This window comes from Leptonychotes weddellii, chromosome 7 (assembly GCF_054177405.1).
Source record: "Leptonychotes weddellii isolate Sample4059 chromosome 7, ASM5417740v2, whole genome shotgun sequence".
Classification (NCBI taxonomy): domain Eukaryota; kingdom Metazoa; phylum Chordata; class Mammalia; order Carnivora; family Phocidae; genus Leptonychotes; species Leptonychotes weddellii.
In genome coordinates this window covers 75,143,079-75,163,727 of record NC_138375.1, presented here as the reverse complement: position 1 = coordinate 75,163,727, position 20,649 = coordinate 75,143,079, and the positions used below count along the sequence as shown (strand labels likewise).

At 38.2% G+C, this 20,649-nt stretch overlaps 1 protein-coding gene across 4 annotated transcripts in view; it reads right to left on the bottom strand.

Moving 5' to 3' along the window:
• Positions 1-20,649, bottom strand: part of KIAA0825 (KIAA0825 ortholog) — a 380,793-nt gene that overhangs the window by 202,132 nt on the left and 158,012 nt on the right. For all 4 annotated transcript variants that reach the window (XM_081826564.1, XM_031038286.2, XM_081826563.1 and 1 more), the window contains 2 exons: positions 6,884-7,063; positions 910-1,134 (listed from right to left, as the gene is read on the bottom strand). In XM_081826564.1, coding sequence (XP_081682690.1) covers positions 910-1,134; positions 6,884-7,063 — 405 coding nt within the window. The remainder of the gene's footprint in view (positions 1-909; positions 1,135-6,883; positions 7,064-20,649) is intronic.

Below are 20,649 nucleotides of genomic sequence, written 5' to 3'. Positions count from 1 at the left end.
CGAGCCCCAAGTCGGACTCCCTGCTCAGCATGGAGTCCCCTTGAGGATTTGCCTCCTCTGCCTCCCCTCCCCACTCTCTAAAATAAATAAATAAAATCTTTTTTTAAAAAAATTTATTTGACAGAGAGAGTGAGAGAGCACAGCAGGGGGAGCAGCAGAGGGAGAGGGAGGAGCAGGCTCCCCACTGAGCAGGGAGCCCAATTAGGGACTTGATCCCAGGCCCTGGGATCATGACCTGAGCTGAAGGCAGAGGCTTAAGAGACTGAGCCACCCAGGTGTCCCAATAGATAAATCTTTAAAAAATAAAATAAAATAAACAAATAATGTAACTCATGGTTCTAAAACACACTTAGATACACGGCCCCTAATAGGAACAATGCACTGAATTCAGAACCATAGATATCGGGGGAAAATACTCTGTTAAAAAACCACATGGTTACTAAATGGGGTGCTATTTTTTACCTAAACGGCATACAAGTAGGTCTGTTAACAAGAGAAGAGAAAGTAATAATTGGTGGTTGCAGTGGAAAAAACTTTAAGGAAAAATATTAAACTGAACCTCAGAACAATCTTCTTGAGAGTATGAATTTTAGATTACTTAGTAGATTTAAGGTTAGTCACAATCATTGACTAATCTGTGAATACTAACATGAATGCAACATATCACAGAAAATTCTGTAGTTAAATAAAGACTTTGACCATTGGAGTAATTTTCATTTCTAGTTTCGTTGGTCATAAGGCTCACAGTAAAAAAAAATTACAGGTCCCAAATACACAGAAATGGTGGGAAAAGGACTAATATAGTTTACAAATCTGACAATTTTAGAATTTTACTTGATTTCATATCCTGGAAAATTGCTTCTTTGCGGATATGTTTTTTAAAAAAAAAAAGGAAAGAAAGAAAGATACCTTTGCTTGATTCTTTCCTTTTAGTTTCTTTTGGAATATAATTCCATTCCTTTGGAATGCTCTCACGCAAACATTCAGGAACGCTGTGCTTGTTGAGGTTGCTCTCACAGCTTCTCCCAGAGCTAATCACAAATATTATCTGCTGTATGATGTCCTTGACAGCGTCAGTCAGTGCCAATCTCAAGCATCGGATGACCTCTAGCTCGGACTCCGTGCACGTTGAGACTTTAAAATCAGACAGCATATTACAGTTAGCAGAATCTGGAAATATTCTGTGTGTTATTCAACTGGGAATTCAGTTTGTCAGTAATCTAATTTAAAGCTATAGAAAAGGAGAGCTGCTTTTAACTTTGAAATCATATAATTAATAAACAGTCCATAAACATTTGGGAAAAAAAGTTTCTTCTTAGTAATAAAGAAAATGGCAATTAAAATAATAGTGAATAACAACATTTGCTTGTTTGGAATTCTAAAGGTAGAAATATAAATGGTATGACCTTCTTAGATGACAACTTGGCAAAAATATCAACACTTTAACATTTTACTTACCTGCTAACCCACTTATTCTGTGTCTAAGACTTCATCCTAAGAAATTAATTACAATCATGTAAAGGATATAAAGGAAAATTGAAAATAATCTAAATGTCCAATAATTGGTTATTTGTTTAAATAGCTACACATCTATACAATAAAGCCATATATTATTCAGTAGAAAAATAAAGACAGGTTAGGAAAAGCATGACATGATATTTATTTTAAATACACACATGCACACACACACACACACACAAAAGAATTAAAAGATGCACTCTACAACACTAATGGTGATTATTAATGACTGATGTGATTTCAGATATTTTCCTCTTCCTTTCCTTTTTCCCCTTTTTACTTTTGTTTCTTTTGTATCCTCCGTCTCTTCTTTCCTTTTTGCCATCCTGCCTTCTTTCTGATTATATATATTACCTACCATGGCTATGTATTACTTGTGTGATAAATGCAATAAAATTTTACTTGTTTTTTAATATAACAGGGAAGTCTTGGGATAACCACAATACAGAAAAGTACCTATATGTTTTTCCCCTCAAATTTTGAGGTAATGTTCCTTTTTTTTTTTTAACTTTTATTTACTTAAGTAATCTCTACACTCAACATGGGGCTCAAATTCACAACCCTGATGTCAAGAGTTGCATGCTCTTCTGACTGAGCCAGTCAGGCACCCTGGGGTGATATTTCTCAAATGACTCAATCCATTGTTAAAACCACCATGCTACTGGAATGCCTGAGTGGCTCAGTCTGTTGAGTGACTTGATTTCAGCTCAGGTCGCGACCTCAGAGTCCTAGGATCAAGCCCCACATGGAGCCCCCTGTGGAGCCTTGCACTGAGCTCTGTGCTCAGTGAGGAGTCTGCTTCAGGATTCTCTCTCTCTCCCTCACTCCCTCACTCTAAAATAAATAAATAAATCTTAAAAAAAAAAAAAAAGAACCGCCATGTTTAAGAGAATCTTGATACTATCCAATATTGAGAGTTTAACTTTTTAACATAGTGCAATCATTGGGTGAGCTGATGCTCTTTATGGGAATGGTGGAGGATAGAGCAGTCTATCTTTTTAAATGATGCTTCAAGACTTAAATTCATTGAAAGGCATAAAGAAGCCTTCTTCCTGTGTCTGTAATTAATATTTATTTTGCTTGAACTCTGTGGAGTTATGGATTAAATACATCTCAGGTATCTAAAAATTCTAGAAAGCCAGAAATTCCCCTATTTCCTTTTATTAAAAAGGAATGTTTATTCCTTTTAAAATAAAATCAAGGTATTACAAATGATAGAGAAAATAACAGTCTTATCTCAAAGAATTATTTAAAACCTATATGAATTAATTTGTAGGCACTATATACACTATGTAAGTATATGCTATTATTATTATTATTATTATTATTATCATTATTATTATTACCTAAGATGAATTTCTGTAAAGTTTATAATATTATAGTATAGGGTGCCCAGTGTTCTCTTGATGCAGGGTTCTGAAACAAGTTGAGCATGGGATACCTATGGTAGGGATAAGGTACAGACATGGCAAGAAGAAAAGGAAAAATAAGAAGTAGAGAGAATAAAGCAAGTGACAAGCCCTTCTGGTTTCTGGCTCTGTATATAAAGAGCTTGGAAGTCACCACTCTGTCCTAACAACAAGTAAAAAGCTAAACAGATGGAGAAATCAACAACTCTTCTTGGATCTGTAGAGAGGTGGGGACACTAGGCAAACCACTGTCCCCAAGACTGGAGTGACAGACAACAAATATAGGGAGTCACAGCTTACTGGAGTGGAAACTCATAAGCGCAACCTACCATGGGAACAAGTGCCAAGGGAGAAAGTCTGAATTGTAATTGATGAATTGCTGGAGGCTCAGTGTGGACAAGTCTTAGAGTTAACACTCCAGGGGGACCCTGTCATGTGGAGGCTGCCACACTTCTGTGAGTTTTACCTCTATGAGTTCAACTAGGTGCCCATAGTAAATGTCAAAGAAAAATCTCCAAGAGCTTCTAGCAAGAGGAGAAGAAAAGGAATATTTTGAAATAAGCCAGAGCACTCTGTTCTTAAGGGCTGCCCTCAGGAGAAACTACTAAAATAGAGCCTACCCACTGGGATATTATCAGAGCCTAACTGACCTAGAAGAAGGGACATATGCAACTTCAGCCCACTCTAGCCATAATCTCCTACATAAAATGGGAGAAAAAAAACCCTGAGAAACACTTGTGAAGTACACCATCCAGAGGTATAGGCCCACTAAAGACTGAGAGCTGATTACAGAACTAAAGAATGCTTCTCCTCCCCCAAATCTCTCCCCCACATCACTAAAAGCCTCTTTATAGCAGTTTCTTTTACCCAATACATCATGTACAGTTCTCAAGAAAAAAATTACAAGATATACTAAAAGGCAAAGAACACAATTTGAAAAGACAGAGCAAGCATCAGAAACAGATATGGCAATTAGAATTATCAGATGAGGAATTAAAATAACTATGATTAATATGCTAAGGATTCTAATGGATAAATTAGCATGCAAGAACAAATGGGTAGTGTAAGTAGAGAGATGGAAATCTTGAGAAAGAACCAAAAGGAAACACTAGACATCAAAAATAGTGTAACAAAAATGAAGAATGCCTTTCTTGGGCTTATCAGTAGACTGGACATAGGTGAGAAAAGAAACTCTGGGCTTGAGGATATCTCATTAGAAATCTCCAAAACTCAAAAGCGAAGAGGTCAAAGTCTGGGGAAAAAAAAAAAAAAAGAACAGAATATCCAAGGACTGTGGGACAACTACAAAAGGTGTAACATACTTGCATACATGTAATGGGAATACCAGGAGAAGAAAGAGAAAGGAACAGAAGAAATACTTAACACAATAATGACTGCAAAGTTCCCCTCGATTTACTATCGAACACAAACCACAAATCTAGAAAGCTCAGAGAACACCAAGCAGGGTACATGCTTAAAACTACTCATACACATATCATTTTCAAACTACAAAAAAGCAAAGACAAAGAAGTCCTGAAAAAAGCCAGAGGAAAAAAATTTATCTTATTTATAGAAGAACGAATGTAGGAATTAACATCCAACTTTTCAGAAACCATGCAAAGAAGAGTGGAGTGAAATATTTAAAGTGTTGCAAAAACAGCAACAACAACAAGAACAAAAACAAAACCTGAACAACCTAGAGTTCTGTACCCTGCAAAATTATCCTTCACAAGTGAAGGAGAAATAAAGACTTTCTCAGGCAAAAAAAATCGAAGACATTTGTTCCAGTAGACCTGTCTTACAAGAAATGTTAAAAGAAGTTCTCTAAAGAAAAGGGAAAGTATATACAGAGAAAACCTGGATCCACATAAAGTAAGGAAAGACATTGAAGAAGGAGTAAGTGAAGGTCAAATAAAAATTTTAATTTTTCTTTTTCAGAATTGATCTAACAGATAAGTCTGAAATAATTCCTACAAGTATTCACTTATGTATATATCTTATACCTGAGTGTACAAAAGTTGAGTCCCTCATGACCGCTGTAGGGTCTCAGGTTCTAGAAAATATTCAAGACCCAGAGAATATTTCATATTTACAGAGAAACAATTTACACAAAGACCAAGGACGTTTCACAAACTTGAAGTTCTGATTCTTTGAAACACCCCACACAATTCGGGCTGTATTAGTAAGTGTAATACCTTTTTCAAGAGACTTGTCTGACCTAGTGGAGAAGGGTTTGGTCAAAGTGTAGGTGAAGAGAAGACTAATTAGGAGCGAGTAGCACTTTTGCTTTCTGGTGGCAGCACCTAAAGGCCATTGGTATCTTCCAGGTCATTTTTAGTACAGTTTTGTGCTAAGAGTCAAAATGGTTCAAAAACTTAAGAGTTGAAGAATAAATGGTGGTTGAAGCATGTGGGTCACCAATTCTTTATAATCCTGTGAGATAATTCAGCTCTCAATTCACCTGAATACCTAAAAGCAAAAGGGGTGGAGGAGCTTTCAAGGTTATTTTTCAAGGTTCAGTTCCATAAAGTCTACATCAGAAGTAATTCAGTCTTTTTAACTGGAAAACTGTCCCTCCTTTGGGTGAAGAGGTAGCCATAAGAAATACATGGAAACTAGGAGATAAAATTTTAAAAGGAGATAATTATTACACAGCCATTAAGTGATACATTCAGGTTTTTAAAATCATTACAAAAAGTTATCTATTGCTATTTTTCAGGGATAATGACCAAGAAAAGTTGTAACATAATGACTTTAACTAACTGAGCCACCCAGGCGCCCCAAGTTGTAACATAATGACTTTAAACTAGCTAAAAAGATATTCAAGTAATGTCTAGAGGACAGTCAAAAAGTCCAGGAAGAACAAAACCATGAATATGAGCAAGTTAGATTTTTTTATATGGGTCCCAGGAAATATTTTATGCAAAAGTAGTTTCCAAAACAGTGTATAAAACAGTTTATAGGTCGACAGCCAAATGTAAATGATGTAAATAGTTAATGGACTAACTACTAAGTTCTCATTCTTTGTTTTCCCAAGATATTATGCAGAATTAAAGCCAGGAGATTAAGTATAAAATAATGCAAGAACCTTTTCACCAGGCCCTGAAGGTGGGGCAACACACGAACACTTTCTATTCAGATATGCAACTTGTTCTGGCTTTAACATCCATTCTAGCTGTAGGCAGAAGAACAGCACAAATGGAAAAACATATGGTCCCCAAAGGAACAATAGAACATGCTTGCCTTGTAGAAACAGAGACACTATGGTCATAATAATAAATGCCTTTTACATTTAAAAAAAATTGACCAGTAGTTTTGTCCATCGGTTTGTTGAATAAATACATCAAAGAATTACAAAATATTTTTTCACGTGTTACTAATGTCTTATATGCTCAATAGCAAAACATAATCTACGCTAAATATTAAATTAATTTTTATGAGAGGACACTTCCTAATAATAATTTAAAAAAAGAAAATCTGCATTACATAATTCCCCCACCCCTCAACCTTCCCTTCACCTTGTTGCAAGTATACTATATTTTGTTTTTTTTTTTTTAAAGATTTTATTTATTTATCTGACAAAGAGAGAGAGAGAGAACAAGCACACAAGCAAGGAGGGAGCAGCAGAGGGAGAGAGAGAAGCAGGCTCTCCGCTGAGCAGGGAGCCCGACGTGGGGCTCGATCCCAGGACTCTGGGATCATGACTTGAGCCAAAGGCAGAGGCTTAACCGACTGAGCCACCCAGGCACCTCTGCAAGCATACTATATTTGATAGGACCGAATGGTTAATGATGCCCAAAGAAACGTTTATACTGAAAAAAAAAAAAAAAGTAAGATAAACTTTTACAGATAACAGACTCAGCATAAGTGACAACAATAAAATTTTCAAAACACCTTTAAAGATATATTCAATTATCTATAAAACACTTCTTTTACAAATAGTAAATTTCTCATACCTGGGATGTTATATAGAGAGTCCCATAATTGTTCTTCTTCCATGTAGCTCACAAAAACGTTTCCAAATGTTTGTGGAGAAAAACTGCAATGGTATAATACTTTAAAGATGGTTTCTATCAAGCTGGATCCTTGGTTCAGATTATTGTCTGTATCAGAAGCTTGTTCTTGAAAGGTACATTCTTGGAAAGAATAAAAGTGACTTAGTAAGTATCAGTGAATGTGATTAAATTCTTATCACTTGGGGTGCCTGGGTGGCTCAGTCGGTTAAGTGTCCAACTTGATTTTGGCTCAGGTCATGATCTCAGGGTTGTGAGATCGGGCCCCTCATCAGGCTCTGCACTGGGTGTGGAGCCTGTTTAAGATTCTCTCTCTCTCCCTCTGTCTCTGTCTCTCTCTCAAAAATAAATAAATAAACAAATTCTTATCACTTACCCACACATAATGCAGTAAAACTGTATTTAATATTTACATAATAAGAGAAATGCCACATTCTTTCAGAGTAATGTCCCACCCAACCCAATATTGTTACTGAGATTCTTATGCTATCTGTGGGGGGAAAATTGTGAGAAGGGCCACAATGACATCACTTCAAAAGGCAAAGCTAGTTTACCTTTATGTCAGAATTCTCTTTCTCTTAAAGAAACTTTTTTGGATTCCTTTTGTCATTTAAAATTAATATACATTCATTCTAAAAATTATAGAACAAAAAACCACAGACAAGTAAGAAAATTAAAATTGTGCCAAATTCCACCAACCAGTGATAGCCTATATTTGGTGCAGTGTTTCATTTGTATTATATACAGATATGCATAAATGAATATATATATGTATAACTTGAACACCAAATAGAATTATTCTATACATATTCTTTTGTTATCTAAAACCTACTTAAAGCCAGTTGAATCTTTGTATCTCTCTTCTGGATTTGTGTTCTGAACATTATTGTACCCTTTATTCAGAACATAAATTTCATGGGAATTCAGTTATAATCTTCTCAGAATTATGCTATAAATTTACAAATACATAAATGAAATAAATTTACAAACGTTTCTTAAACCCATAGATCCTGTCATTTAAGACTGAAGAGGTTTATCAATTGGTTCCTCAGGAAAACTATTTAAGGAATTCCCACAAAAACAGAGCCACTTTAATTGCCCTTTTCAGCCCTCCTCTGGCTCTGTTATGACTTCCTCAAAGATAAGTAATCATAAGCTCCTACACTATTGTATTGATAGGTTGGACTGGAAAGGTGAAATAATAATTTCTATTTTGTTTGGACTAATTAGCATTACATGCCCAGTATCATAATACGTAAAAATATTTATTGGATTAAAGATAACACATAACACTGTATGTTAACTACACTGGAATTAAAATAAAGTGGAATAAATAAATATGTCTTGTGTCTTATATTTTAAATATCTTGAATAAATAGAATCTAGATCATTTCGGAATGAGTACATTTCTTCTCCATGCTCATTTGGAAGCTTATGACTTTTATGTTTCCTGTGGATAATTTTATCTCTGTGATTTGACTTTCAGGATCTCGAGACCCCTCCTCGGGATTTTTGCTAGGACTATTGGTAAAGTGGCATTCCCTCTCTACGGAGTTGCTAAAGCTGGTAGAAAGTAGGCTGGAAGTTACTGATGGGTATTTTGGGGAGGACCTGGCTAAGGATGAATCCAAGACAGTAAGAAACAGAACCAAGAGATAGAATATTCCTGATGATATAACCCTGAAAACTTGGATCCAGCAATGCCTATATATTTATGTTAGCTGAGCTGATATAGTCTCCTTTATGCTTAAACCAGGCTAATTGGGGTTTTTATCGCTTGCAGTCTAAAGCATAAAAGGTTAAATGACAAAGAGTCCTAATCTAGGCATTCATATTTTCATCTTTTTTATTCAAATAGTTTCGGCAGTTCTCTGCCCTTTCCTCTCTCCAATCCCTCTGACATACAACTATCAGTTATCCTTCGTGTCATTCTCCCATGTGTAAACCTTCCCCTGAAATTCCTTCGCCTGACAATGAAGAGTTTGCACCATCTTTTCCCAAATGATATTCCAATCCCCAAATATCTGTTCCACACAGATTGGTGTATTCGCCCTACCTCATAAATGTTCCCTCCCATCTCCTTTTGTTGGTTTATGCTATTGCACTAGTCGAGAATGTTCTCCTCCAACAAAATCCCCATGGTTTAATTAATCAGTTAATGTGTCAGTGGTCATATTACACTAGATGCCGAGGCCTATGCCTTCCAGGGAGTTACTGACTGTGTATATGTGTATATGTTCGTGAGGGGAGGGAATGAGAGGTCTGTAACTGATCACTACAGCAATGTCAGGATAAGTAGAATGACCGTACCCCTTGGTTTTCTCGGGGCACTCCTCGTTTATGTCTGTTGTTCCATCATAATTACTTACTAGCATCCTCTTTTAAAAGTGTCCGAGTTTAGAAGACAAATTATTCAATCATCTTAAGTCTAAGTGGTTTGAGAATAAGGCACTGTCAAATATAGTACAATACAAATAAATACAAATAAAGATGATGTTTTAAATTTTTTCAGAAAAAGTCTTTAAGGAGGAGGAGAAGTTTATCAGCCTGACGAGCCTGAGGTACTGGTACTTTCCAGCAACACAGAAAGGTTAGGGGGATGAGAAGAAGGCAGGAAGCTGTTGGCAGGGTGACACAGCCAAAGTGTGCCAGGTGTGAGGGAGGTGGGAGATGAAGCTAGTCAATCACCACAGCATGCGTAATCTAGGGATCCATAAATCGTGCGGTGAGAATGCTGTTGGAGAAAGGGGGTAGGATATGAGGAATAATTACAATAAAAAATAATTATTATTGTTATTACCATAGAAACGTGTCAAGAGGCTTCAATGAAATTATTTTTTTTTTAATTTTTTTCCTGTTTTCCTTTGCCCTGAAATAAAGTAGTCTGTTTCGGTTTCCTTGCCACAAAGGGTTTTGCTATTGGAAAAGCACAAATAGACATTGAAGTCAGCTGCCTTCCTAGAGTTTAAAAAAAAAAAAAAAAAAAAGGAACAAAAGAAAACTAAACCTTTTGAATTGTTATTTGAACGACATGAAATAGCCATTTTTTTGTAGGCCAGAACAGGTAAAATATTGGCACCACCATAAGATACCAAAGTAGAATGGTGTGTGTCCTCTGAAAAAGGAGATGCTCTGGAACTGAAAAGCAAAGCCACTGGGTCTGCAAGTAGCAGTGCCCAGGGAGGCCGGTTGGGGCGGGGTGGGGGGCACTGAGGGAAGCTGGCTCCCTGACACAGACTCTTGGCCTCATCAGAGGTTTCAAGCCCCACCCGATGGCTGCACCTGAATGCACTATCTGGACAGGGATACAAGGTATCTCTGCAGGAACTAGGTGCCCGGGTAACTGATGACCAATAAAGCCTCACAGGGACCTCAGCACCGCCCTGGGACTGGGGTAGGAGCCCTAAGAATAGCATTAAATGTTCTGCCAGCCTGGTAGGATGGGGCTCAGAATTTTCCTAACATTGATCTGCAGATGATGAGTGATTCTGATAGGCCTTTTACATCTGAGTTTATGAATTGAGCTTTATACCAGCTCTATAAAGGTAAAGTTACTATTCACAAAGTACTTACTGTATGCCAAACATCACATGAACTGCTTTCTATCTCACTTTGTCTTCATAATACTCCACAGAATGAGTGCTGATGATCCCAGTTTTAGGGATGAACACAGTAAAGTGGAGACAAATGAAGTAACTTGCCCCAAGATCACAAAGGGACTAAGAATTTGCCTGTGCTATTTACATTAAACTAGAATCTCAAACGTCTCAAAGCCTGTTTTGCCATTTTTTTGACAGTAACCTCTGAATGCAGAGTACTCAGTCCAAACTAGATGTTTGGCATGTGGCAATTTGCTGCCTTCATGCAAAATCCTTTAATTTCTGATAACATTCTACAATTTCATATACGCTATCTCAGTACATGTCATTATTTTTAGACTTTCTCTGGATGTGCATCTTATCTGGAGGCATTTTCCCACAGCACCGGGAGCAGTGCTATGTGTTTAACTAAGGTTTTAACACTAGCGAAGGAAGAAAAAAAGGCAGAGGGGAGAAAGAGATCTCTTGAGTATTTTTGGTTGGGTTTTGGTCCATCTAGAAATTGGATTTTCTGGAATGAAATTTATCTCCTCGTCAGAATATTCAGAGATTTTTTCCCCCCAAGTTTCATCCTCCTCATAATCCACTGTATCTTCTCTAGTTACCTTCTCCTTTGAAACCCTCTTCTCTCTTGACTTCCTCGTGGCCATGCTTTCTTGGTTTCATGGTGCCCCATCTTTTCTATCTATAGCTCTTTCTTTTTTATCATCTTGAACCAGGTTGGCAAACTTTTTCTAGAGAGGGCCAGATGGTAAATATTTGAGGTTTTGCAAGCCATTTGGTCTCTGTCTCAGCTGCTCAACTCTGCTGTCATAACATAAAACCAGTCTTAGACAATATGTGAATGCAGGGTCAAGGATGTAAATAAAACTGTTTACAGAAACGGTAGTGAGAGGGAGAAGTGGCATCGGCCTGTGGAGGCTCCCCCAGAACCTTGGCCTTAGCCTTCTTTGAACCTCGCTGCTTTACATCTAGCTTAGCAGTTCTGTTATCTTTTGATTTCAAAGACCCCTTTTGTGAAGAAGTTTCCAAATTCATCACCTCTAAATCTAAGATGTCCTTTTCATGTTCCTTGCTGTATTCTCTATTTCTGCCTAACCCCCCACCATTGTCTATTCATCTCCAGGGTCACTGCCTTAGCAATTTTTACTCCTTCTCTGAATTGTTAGATGTTATAAATTAAATGTCTCTCCCCTCAACTCCCTCTCCATAATGAATCATTGATTTTTTTTAAGTTTTTATTTATTTATTTATTTAAGTAATCTCTACACCCTACGTGGGCCTCAAACTCACAACCCTGAGATCAAGAGTTGCATGCTCTTCCAACTGAGCCAGCCAGGTGCCGCTCAAGTGTTGAATTTTTTTTTTTTCCAATTGTGTGCCTTCTCTTTTCCTAATGCCATTAATACACTTTAGGTTTTTGGGTTTTTTTTAACCTCTTATTTTAATCAAAACACTTGCCAGAATATGCATTAAATCTAACTCCTCCGGCAACCTTTTAAAGTCCTCCATAAACCATGCCTCACAAATCCAGACTTATCATTTCCTATTACCTCCAATATTCCAAGGTAATTTCTAAGTCGAACTTCACCTACTATCTAAGAAGGTCTGGATGGAAAGTGAGGCTCAGCAGATTCTAGATGTTTCTAAGGTCTGTGCCCTAGAAACCAGGTGAAAACCAATACCTTTGTGAGGCACTCGTGCACAAACCTTGGTTTTCCTTAGACTGTGAATTTCTTATACTACAGGAATTTTCCTCTGTGTTCTTTTTCATTCTCCTATCTCCCATTCCTTTCAAGAAGATTCAGCTAGAGTTCTATTATTTTTGCCTCTTCTTTTTAAGTTAGTCCCTTCCCTTTTCCTCCACATGCAGGTCTAGCCCTTTCCTTTTCCTTTCTCTCTGCCTTCTGGACCAGACACTTGTTTATTTGATGTAAAATCCTCCAGGTGTGTCTAGAATCTTCAGTCATGAAAGACATAAAAATCAATGAGTTGTAGATCTCTGTAAAGTATCCATTGTTCAGACAAATGTCATCCACTTGGCCTCACCTCGCTCAATCAATAATGTTACCCAAGAGGTATTTTCCCTTCAGATCTACAACTAACCCAGGCCTGCACTCCCTTATTGTTCTCCCCTTTAATATGAGTCACACTCCTGTCCTTCTCAACACTTCAAGCTAAGGAAGGAGAGGGGACTCTTCTCAGTGGTGAGCTTGGGGCCCACCGGACTGTAGGGAGTTGCATTCTCTGGCCTGCTCTACCCTCTGTTAAGTCTATTAGGGCTGGTTCTGCTATTGCAAGGGAGTCCCGGGGCTTTCAGCTCTGTTGGTGGTTTTAGGAGGTGGTAAGGGGGCAGGGAGGGCAGTTGGAGGGCCAGAAGGATTAACTTAACTCTGGAGATCAGTGTAGGCAAGCCATATTTAAAGCCATATTTTCTGACCCAGGTTTTACCAATAATAAAGCTGCTATTTTGAATTCCATCTGCTTCTCCTTTATCTATAAAATGTCTTATACATTCTATAAACAAATATAAGATTTGAAAACAGATTGCCTTTTCAGTAACACTGAAGGGCCCTCTTCATGGCAGACATGATGGAGAAGTGAACTTGTTAGGGCTTCAAAGGAAGGGTGGGTATCAGGCGAGCAGCTCTACCACCAACCCACCAGGAGACTGTGTTTATTGCTACCAAAGATTTACACATACATGGTACACTAGCACTTTGCTTTCCAAGACTGCTTAATTTTTACTTCCTATAAAAATGCTGTTAATGACAAGTTCCTGCTGAGTCACTAAAATGGATTTGGCAGCAATGTTGTTGAAGAGAGTGCCATGAGCTGAGGGATGCTGAATTAACCAGGCTCTAAAGAGCATCCCTAACCAAAGGGAGGAAGCTGAAAGACTCACTTTAGACATAGGTATTAGAGAGAAAGTGTAGGAATAGAAAATGGAGCATATAAAACCAGGACTCAAAACCTGTCTGATAAATTAATACCCAAGAAACAGGGGGTGGAGTATCATATGAAAATTGCTTTAAAGAAGCACTAAATTTGAATGTCACATCCTAGTTCACTATGAAAATTAACAAAAATAAAATTGAAACCTGACTTGAAAATTAGCTTGGAGTCTGTTGTATAAAAGGTAAAAATAGATATAAAGACCTGCCATTTATTTACAAGTTTTCTGTGCTCACTTCGGCAGCACATATATTTACAAGTTTTCGATTAAACATGGCTTGATTATTACTTTTCCCCCCTCAAACTGTCCTTATTTTGGCAAAATTTTAAAGAAGTCTCATGAAATGGGTCTTAAACTACAAAGACAAAAAAAAATCATTATTTTTCAGACATCTTCTTTCCCAACTTTTTCCTGGGAATTATCTTCTTGCATTATGTTCTAAAATGCTCCTATACAAATTAAAGCTTTTCTGACTTATTCTATGCTGTTTTCCTCAGTACCCAAGTAAATTAAACATCAGATTTCTACCTCTTTTGAATTCTGTCTGTTTAAAAATTATTTTGGGGATGCCTGGGTGGCTCAGTCGGTTAAGTGTCTGTCTTCGGCTCAGGTCATGATCCCAGGGTCCTGGGGTCGAGTCCTGCATCATCGGGCTCCTTGCTCAGCGGAGAGCCTGCTTCTCCCTCTGCCTGCCGTTCCCCCTGCTTGTGCTCTTGCTCTCTCTCTCTCTGACAAATAAATTAAATCTTAGAAAAATTATCTTGCAATATCTACAAATTTGTAAATGTAGATAGGGAAACTCTGTGAAACAGTTTTGTCTGTATCTGCTTGTATCTACTAGGGTTCTTCTCTATGCTTTTCATAAGGTAAGATTTTCTCCAAAGTGCATTTCATGGGATCTTAATGGCTATTAGTGCATATGTTCTAGAAGTGCTGGCTTCAACAATATTAAACACTTTGGTTTTCTGCAGGATTTCTCAGAGCCTTTAATTACTCATGAACCCTGTGCCTCTCCAAGAAGGGATTTTAGTATATAGTGTTTTTTAAGCATTTTTGACCATGAAACCCTTTTTAGTATTACATCTAGCAGGACTACTATTCTATAAAACTTAATCTAGAAATCCTGGCACTAATGTTTACAAATAGACTCTTAAATTAACTTCAAGCCCTTTAGGTTTACAAATGAAAGTGAGCAGTTCCAGTGAAAAAGGAAGCAAGGTAGAAGTACAAAGGGTTACTCTCCATTAGGAGACTGCCAATTTGAAAAGAAATCCTGTCACCAAAATTGGATTTAATTTTAATTCAACTGAATCATTTTGGAGCAAAGAAGGATTCTGCTTTACCAGTAGACACTGGCAAGGATAACAAAGCACAGCCAAAAGAGGTCTTCAAAAACTGATTCTTAACCTACAGATTTATACCAAGTTCTAACTATCTTATGAGAATTCAGGTTTTCTGATAGAGTGACAGCCAAAATCCATCTCCTTCTAACTCATTCCCACGTATTTCTACTTGCTGACTTGGACAGCCTTTTTTTTTCTTCTTACATGAATACTTAAAATATCTGCCGATAGCTCTCCTGCCTCCTCTAGTCTTTTCTTCTCAAACTTATAGATACCCGGTTTATTTAAGTAAGGTATGGCCTGGTTCACGTCTTACCTTTTCACTCTTAAATGGGCAATCTCCCTTTAAAGAAGTTGCACCAAGAAAAGACCGTGATACTTTGGGCAGGATCTGATGACCACTAAGCATAGGTGGACTAATTGGTCCAAATTCTGTAGGTGGCAGCCCTAGATAGTAAGAGAGAAGCTTTGAGTTCCATCTGTGCTCCCCAATACACAAGGTCTCTAGATGTCCATATATTGTCAAACCGAGTTAAAGCTATTTCAAGGGGAAATTCCTTCTGTAGGCAGATACCAAGCCTATCTAGACTGTGGAAATGTCTATCTACCCAGACCTTGGGAAAGAAGTTAAAAGTGCCACGTTAAGGCTATATGCAGGTCTCCTCTCCAAACGACTACAATGCAGAGAAGTGATAAAGCCACCGTGGGAGCCTGGGTGCTGCACAATATTCTAGAACAAGGGTTGGCAAGCTCAGGGAGCAAATCCAGACTGATGCCTGTTTTTCTACAGCCCAAAAACTAAGAATGGTTTTTACATTTTTAAATGGCTGAAAAAAAATCAGAAGCAGGATATCCTTTGTGACACACAAAATTATGTGCAATTCAAATTTCAGTGTGCATAAATAAAACTTCATTGGAATGCAGCTGATGGGATTCAGACATGCTACCCCTGAATACGGTACCTTGACATACTGAATATTTTAAGCTGAAGGAGTTTGAGAAAACAGCAGAAGCAGGAAGGTCGGGGTGCCTGGGTGGCTCAGTCGGTTAAGTGGCTGCCTTCGGCTCAGGTCATGATCCCAGGTCCTGGGATCGAGCCCCACGACAGGCTCCCTGCTCCCTACTTGTGCTCTCTATCTCTGTCAAATAAATAAATAAAATCTTAAAAAAAAAAAAAAAAAAAAAGCAGGAAGGTCACTTTGACCTTCCCCCTGATCTTCACTCCTGAAACGGTTCATAAAATCCTCATGTGAGAGGTGCCCTCTCTATACCAGTAAGATAGGAGCATCCTTATCTCCTAAGTCAAAAGGACACTAAGAAGGATCCTAACAAGGAGGCCTTGCTAAGCTTCCCCCAACTTACTACACTTACTTCACACTCTTTGACCTATCATGTTTCTCCATGACTGTCCATTCTTCATTAAACAAACCTGGCATAAAAATACTTCAGTCAAACTGTTTCTTTGGGTCTTCATGTCCTTATGAAGGCTCCTGTTTCATGTAAAACTTGTATTAAATAAATTTGTATGCTTTTTCTCCTGTTAATGTGTCTTTGTCAGTTAAATTTTCAAACACAATCAGGAACCCTAAGATGGCTGACGAAAACCTTTTCCTCCCCCACACAGCCACGCTCATTCGCTTAGGATGGCCTGTGGCCTTCTGTATGCCCCAGTGGTAGAGTTTGGTAGTTGTGACAGAGATGCCACAGTCTACGAAGCCTAAAATATTTACTATCTGGCCCTCTGTAAAAAAGTTTGCTGGCTCCTATTCCAGAATACTGGAAGAAAGTGTACATATATCCCAAATATCTAATACTAACAAACATCCTCCATCTACTCCCAAATAGCCTGTAAGTAAAGTCGGGGTCTACTCTTCAGAGACAGCCTCTATCACCCAATCTGTCAATCTTTCCTCAGCCACTCTGTTTTAGAAAAGTACTCTATGGTACTTATTAGCAGCGGAACTTACCTAATTTTTTCTACTTCTTTACTTTATAAGGTCTGTCCTCTCCAATTTTCCCCAGCAATTAATTTCCCCAAATACAAAGGCAATATGGCATGTCACGCTTACCGTTGTATTCTCCAGCTGAGAACAGTGCCTCATACCTAGTTGAGGCCCATTAAATATTAGTCAAATAGAGAACATATTTATAAAACCAAGTAACCAAACATTTTCAGAAATTAATTCAGAAGAATATTGTTTCTTATTTCTAAGAATGAATACCTTCACAAAGTCTCATGTTTTTATTTTAGAATTCATTTAAAGACAATAGTTAATACTGTCACAAAATAATGGCCCTTCTAACGAGGACCTCTTAAACATCAAGTGGGCAATTTATTCAATTTCTCTGTATCTAAGTTTTGTCATTTATAAAATGGTCCTAATAATCCAAGGGTCATAAATGAAATAATACTTTAAATTGCTTTGAGTTGTTGGGGAAAAAGATGCTACATAAATTCATGATAAGAGTATCATTTGTAATATAATACCCAATCATTTTGCACGCTAACACTAGAAGCACATTAACGACTAAAGAAGACACATGTTCCTGTAGTTATATTAGACATTTTCTAGGTGTCATCAAGAGATAGAACATAAAATATTTCAGCCACTGTCAAGCCAGATTAGATTTGATTCTATGTAGGAGAAGCATTACAGCAAAATTCATGCGACCAGTCTCCCAAGCTCTGTGGGAAGGTTCTCAAGGAGTGTTATAATATTTAGGACCTGGGAATATTTATTTGGCCCAGTTCTCATCTTCACACCCTAGCATCTTGACAGCTGCTTGGGCAATACCTTCTCAGACACACAGGTGTCAAAGCAGAAGCCCCACTTCCTAGGAGGCACTTAAATATATGCTTAGACAGAGGGGAGAGTTACTGACAAGCAGAGGGAGAGACCACTGCATTGGGGCCACAGGAGGAGTGATCGGAGAAGAAAAATACATCAGGTATATTCTGCCAGGCATTCAGTATAAAAGAAGGAAAGAATCTAATACAAATTAAGTATCTACAAAGTGCCAAACAATGGTACTTCATATATATTTACTTTCCTAAGCCTCAAGATGAACCCATAAGGTCGTATTAGTATTCCATTTAAAAATGAATGATACAGAATTGTTTCATGGAAATTTAACTGGCTTCCATTCGTTCATTCCATCAGTGCTTTTGAAGCATGTTCTACATGCTTAGTATCAATCCGAAGTGTGGGGAATTAGGCCAAGCCCCAGGTATACAATGGTGACCCGTCCCTGCCCTTCTGGAACTTGTAGCAGCTGAGACAGACATTAAATACACAGTTATGTCCATTAACCATGCACTTAAAACTGTGACAAGTGTTACAAAAGGAATTACGGTAGGACCTTATGGAACGACCAAAGATGACTTCCTAGGAAGTAATATTTGAGCTAAAAGATGATTAGCAGCTGCCAGGATAATGAAGAGGAAAGAGATTCTAGGCACAAAACACCACAACATTTCAAAGGTTCTGCAGCAGAAAAGAACCTGGCATATGGGCCAAGTGAAAGGTTGTTGGTGTGAAGAGCAGCAGCCTCTTTCCTCAAGACACTTCTGCAGGGACTTTGCTGTTATAAATATACAAACCTAGGATGCACAACCTAGACCAGAAGATGCATGCTAAGCTGGAGGAGAGCAGGACACAGTATGCTGGACACATCAGCCACAGTCAGAGCACAGTGGGCATTGCTCGTGTCCCCAGGATAGGGTGCTTACCTGGTAAGTAGTGGGAAGCCACTAAAGGGATTTAGCAGGGGAGTGACAGAATCGGATCTGTATTTGAGTAAGATCATCCTTTCTGATTGCTGTGAACTTCTTGGTAAAATGGTTTGTAAATATTCTTAAGTAAATTCTGTCTCTTTAAAAGCCAGGAATACATCAGAAAGACAAGCCACCTAGTCAAATTATTTTGCCCTCTGTAGCAACAGATACCTTTTTGGATAGCCTTCTACTCAAAATGTGGTCCAGGGGTCAGCAGCACTAGGAGTGGCGTCACACGGGAGCTTGTGAGAAATGCAGAGTCTCAGGCCCCATCCCAAGACCTACTGAATCAGAGTCTGCAGGTTGTTTTTTTTTTTTTTTTAAAGATTTTATTTATTTATTTGACAGAGAGAGAGAGAGAGAGAGAGCACAAGTAGGGGGAGCTGCAGGCAGAGGGAGAAGCAGGCTCCCCACTGAGCAGGGAGCCCAATTGCGGGCTCCATCCCAGGATCCTGGGATCATGAGCTGAAGGCAGATGCTTAACCAAATGAGCCACCCAGGAAACCCCAGAATCTGCAGTCTTAACAAGCTCCCCAGGTGACGTGTTTGCATGTTAAAGTCAAGAAGCTTTGCTTTACATAACACCCTACAAGCACCCCACACTCAAGGAGACTCAGCAGACCCTAGGTGGTAACTGTTTCTCGGACTGTAAGAGGTCTATGGAGCCCATCGATATTCTAAGCTAGTCAGTCCATTGTCATTCTAGGACAGGATCCTTGGTTTGAAAAGACGGGGACAAAAACACACAAATAAGGTTCTACTGTTCCTAATACGAGTAGGGAACAAATCCAGTGAAGAAAAAAAAGATTGAACAAGTCAGAGTGCAGAAGTCATCACTAGCAAAAGCAGCTGAGGCCATCAATGTTAGGTACACTAAGGGTATCAAGAGGGAGCATATTTTTACTTTTGGTCATCTCCTTCAAGACAGTTACAAAAGAACACTTTGGTCATACTTATCAAGTAAAACAAAACACACACACATACACACACACAGTATATAACAAAACACCAAGTTTCTGCCATAACAACCCTCTCATTATCCAAAAAATCAGGAAAATATTAACTGTAAAATAAGAGAGTTTGAATGGATTCATTCATTTTAAGTCAACCATCCCTTTTCAGTGGTAGCAGCTCTTTTTCTAGAATTTTGTGTAGGTCTGCTTCTTGATTATCTTCAAGCACTTTGTTACAAAGTTGAAAAGTACAACAGTACTATCAAAATTATGCACTATACAGGTTCCTGACAACTCCCATGAATTGTGCAACTCTACAGTTTGGGAAACTTCCTCTGGTTCTGCCTAGATGCCGTGTGGTGTGGTGGGGGGGGAACACAGCCTCTGGAAGCCAGCTGTCTGGATCAAATCCTGCTTTGCCAACCACATGTCGCTTGGATATGTGACTTAATTTCTCTGTGTCTCAGTTTCTTCACCTCTAAAATGGAGATGAAAATTGTTCCTACCACACAGAGTTGTTATGAGGATTCAGTGAATAAACACATTTAAAGCACTCAGAAATGATGTCTGGAACATATTAAATATTATGTATTTGCTTGCTTCTTGTTGTTACATTACAAGTGAAAATCGCCAGAAGCCAAGAAGTTTCACTGGGAATCATTCTTGGGGCAATAGGCAAAGGAAAGAATGTTAGTCACACTTCATTCAAGTGTCACTAACAGGAAAAGGCCACCTACTAACAAATGGGGAATTGCCAAATATTCGTTCCTTTGATGCCGCAAGTAAGAAACTGGTTTGGCCATGTGGTCTTAGTGAAGTAATTACCCAAACCATCACCCTAGGTTTTTAAAGTCAATAATCCAAAATAGTATCTTAAAACTTTAAAATCTTCTGTAAACCTCTGTAATTGACAGTTTTTTCCCTCAAATTTAAGATGGCCTTTCTTAAAACTAAAACCAACAAACATTACCTTCTAATGCCAACTGAACTGTACCCAAAGAATGTCAGAAACCACCCCCATGTGAAATCAGTTTATTTTCATCAAGTTTTAGCAATGTAATCACTCCCTCAAAATGCTACATA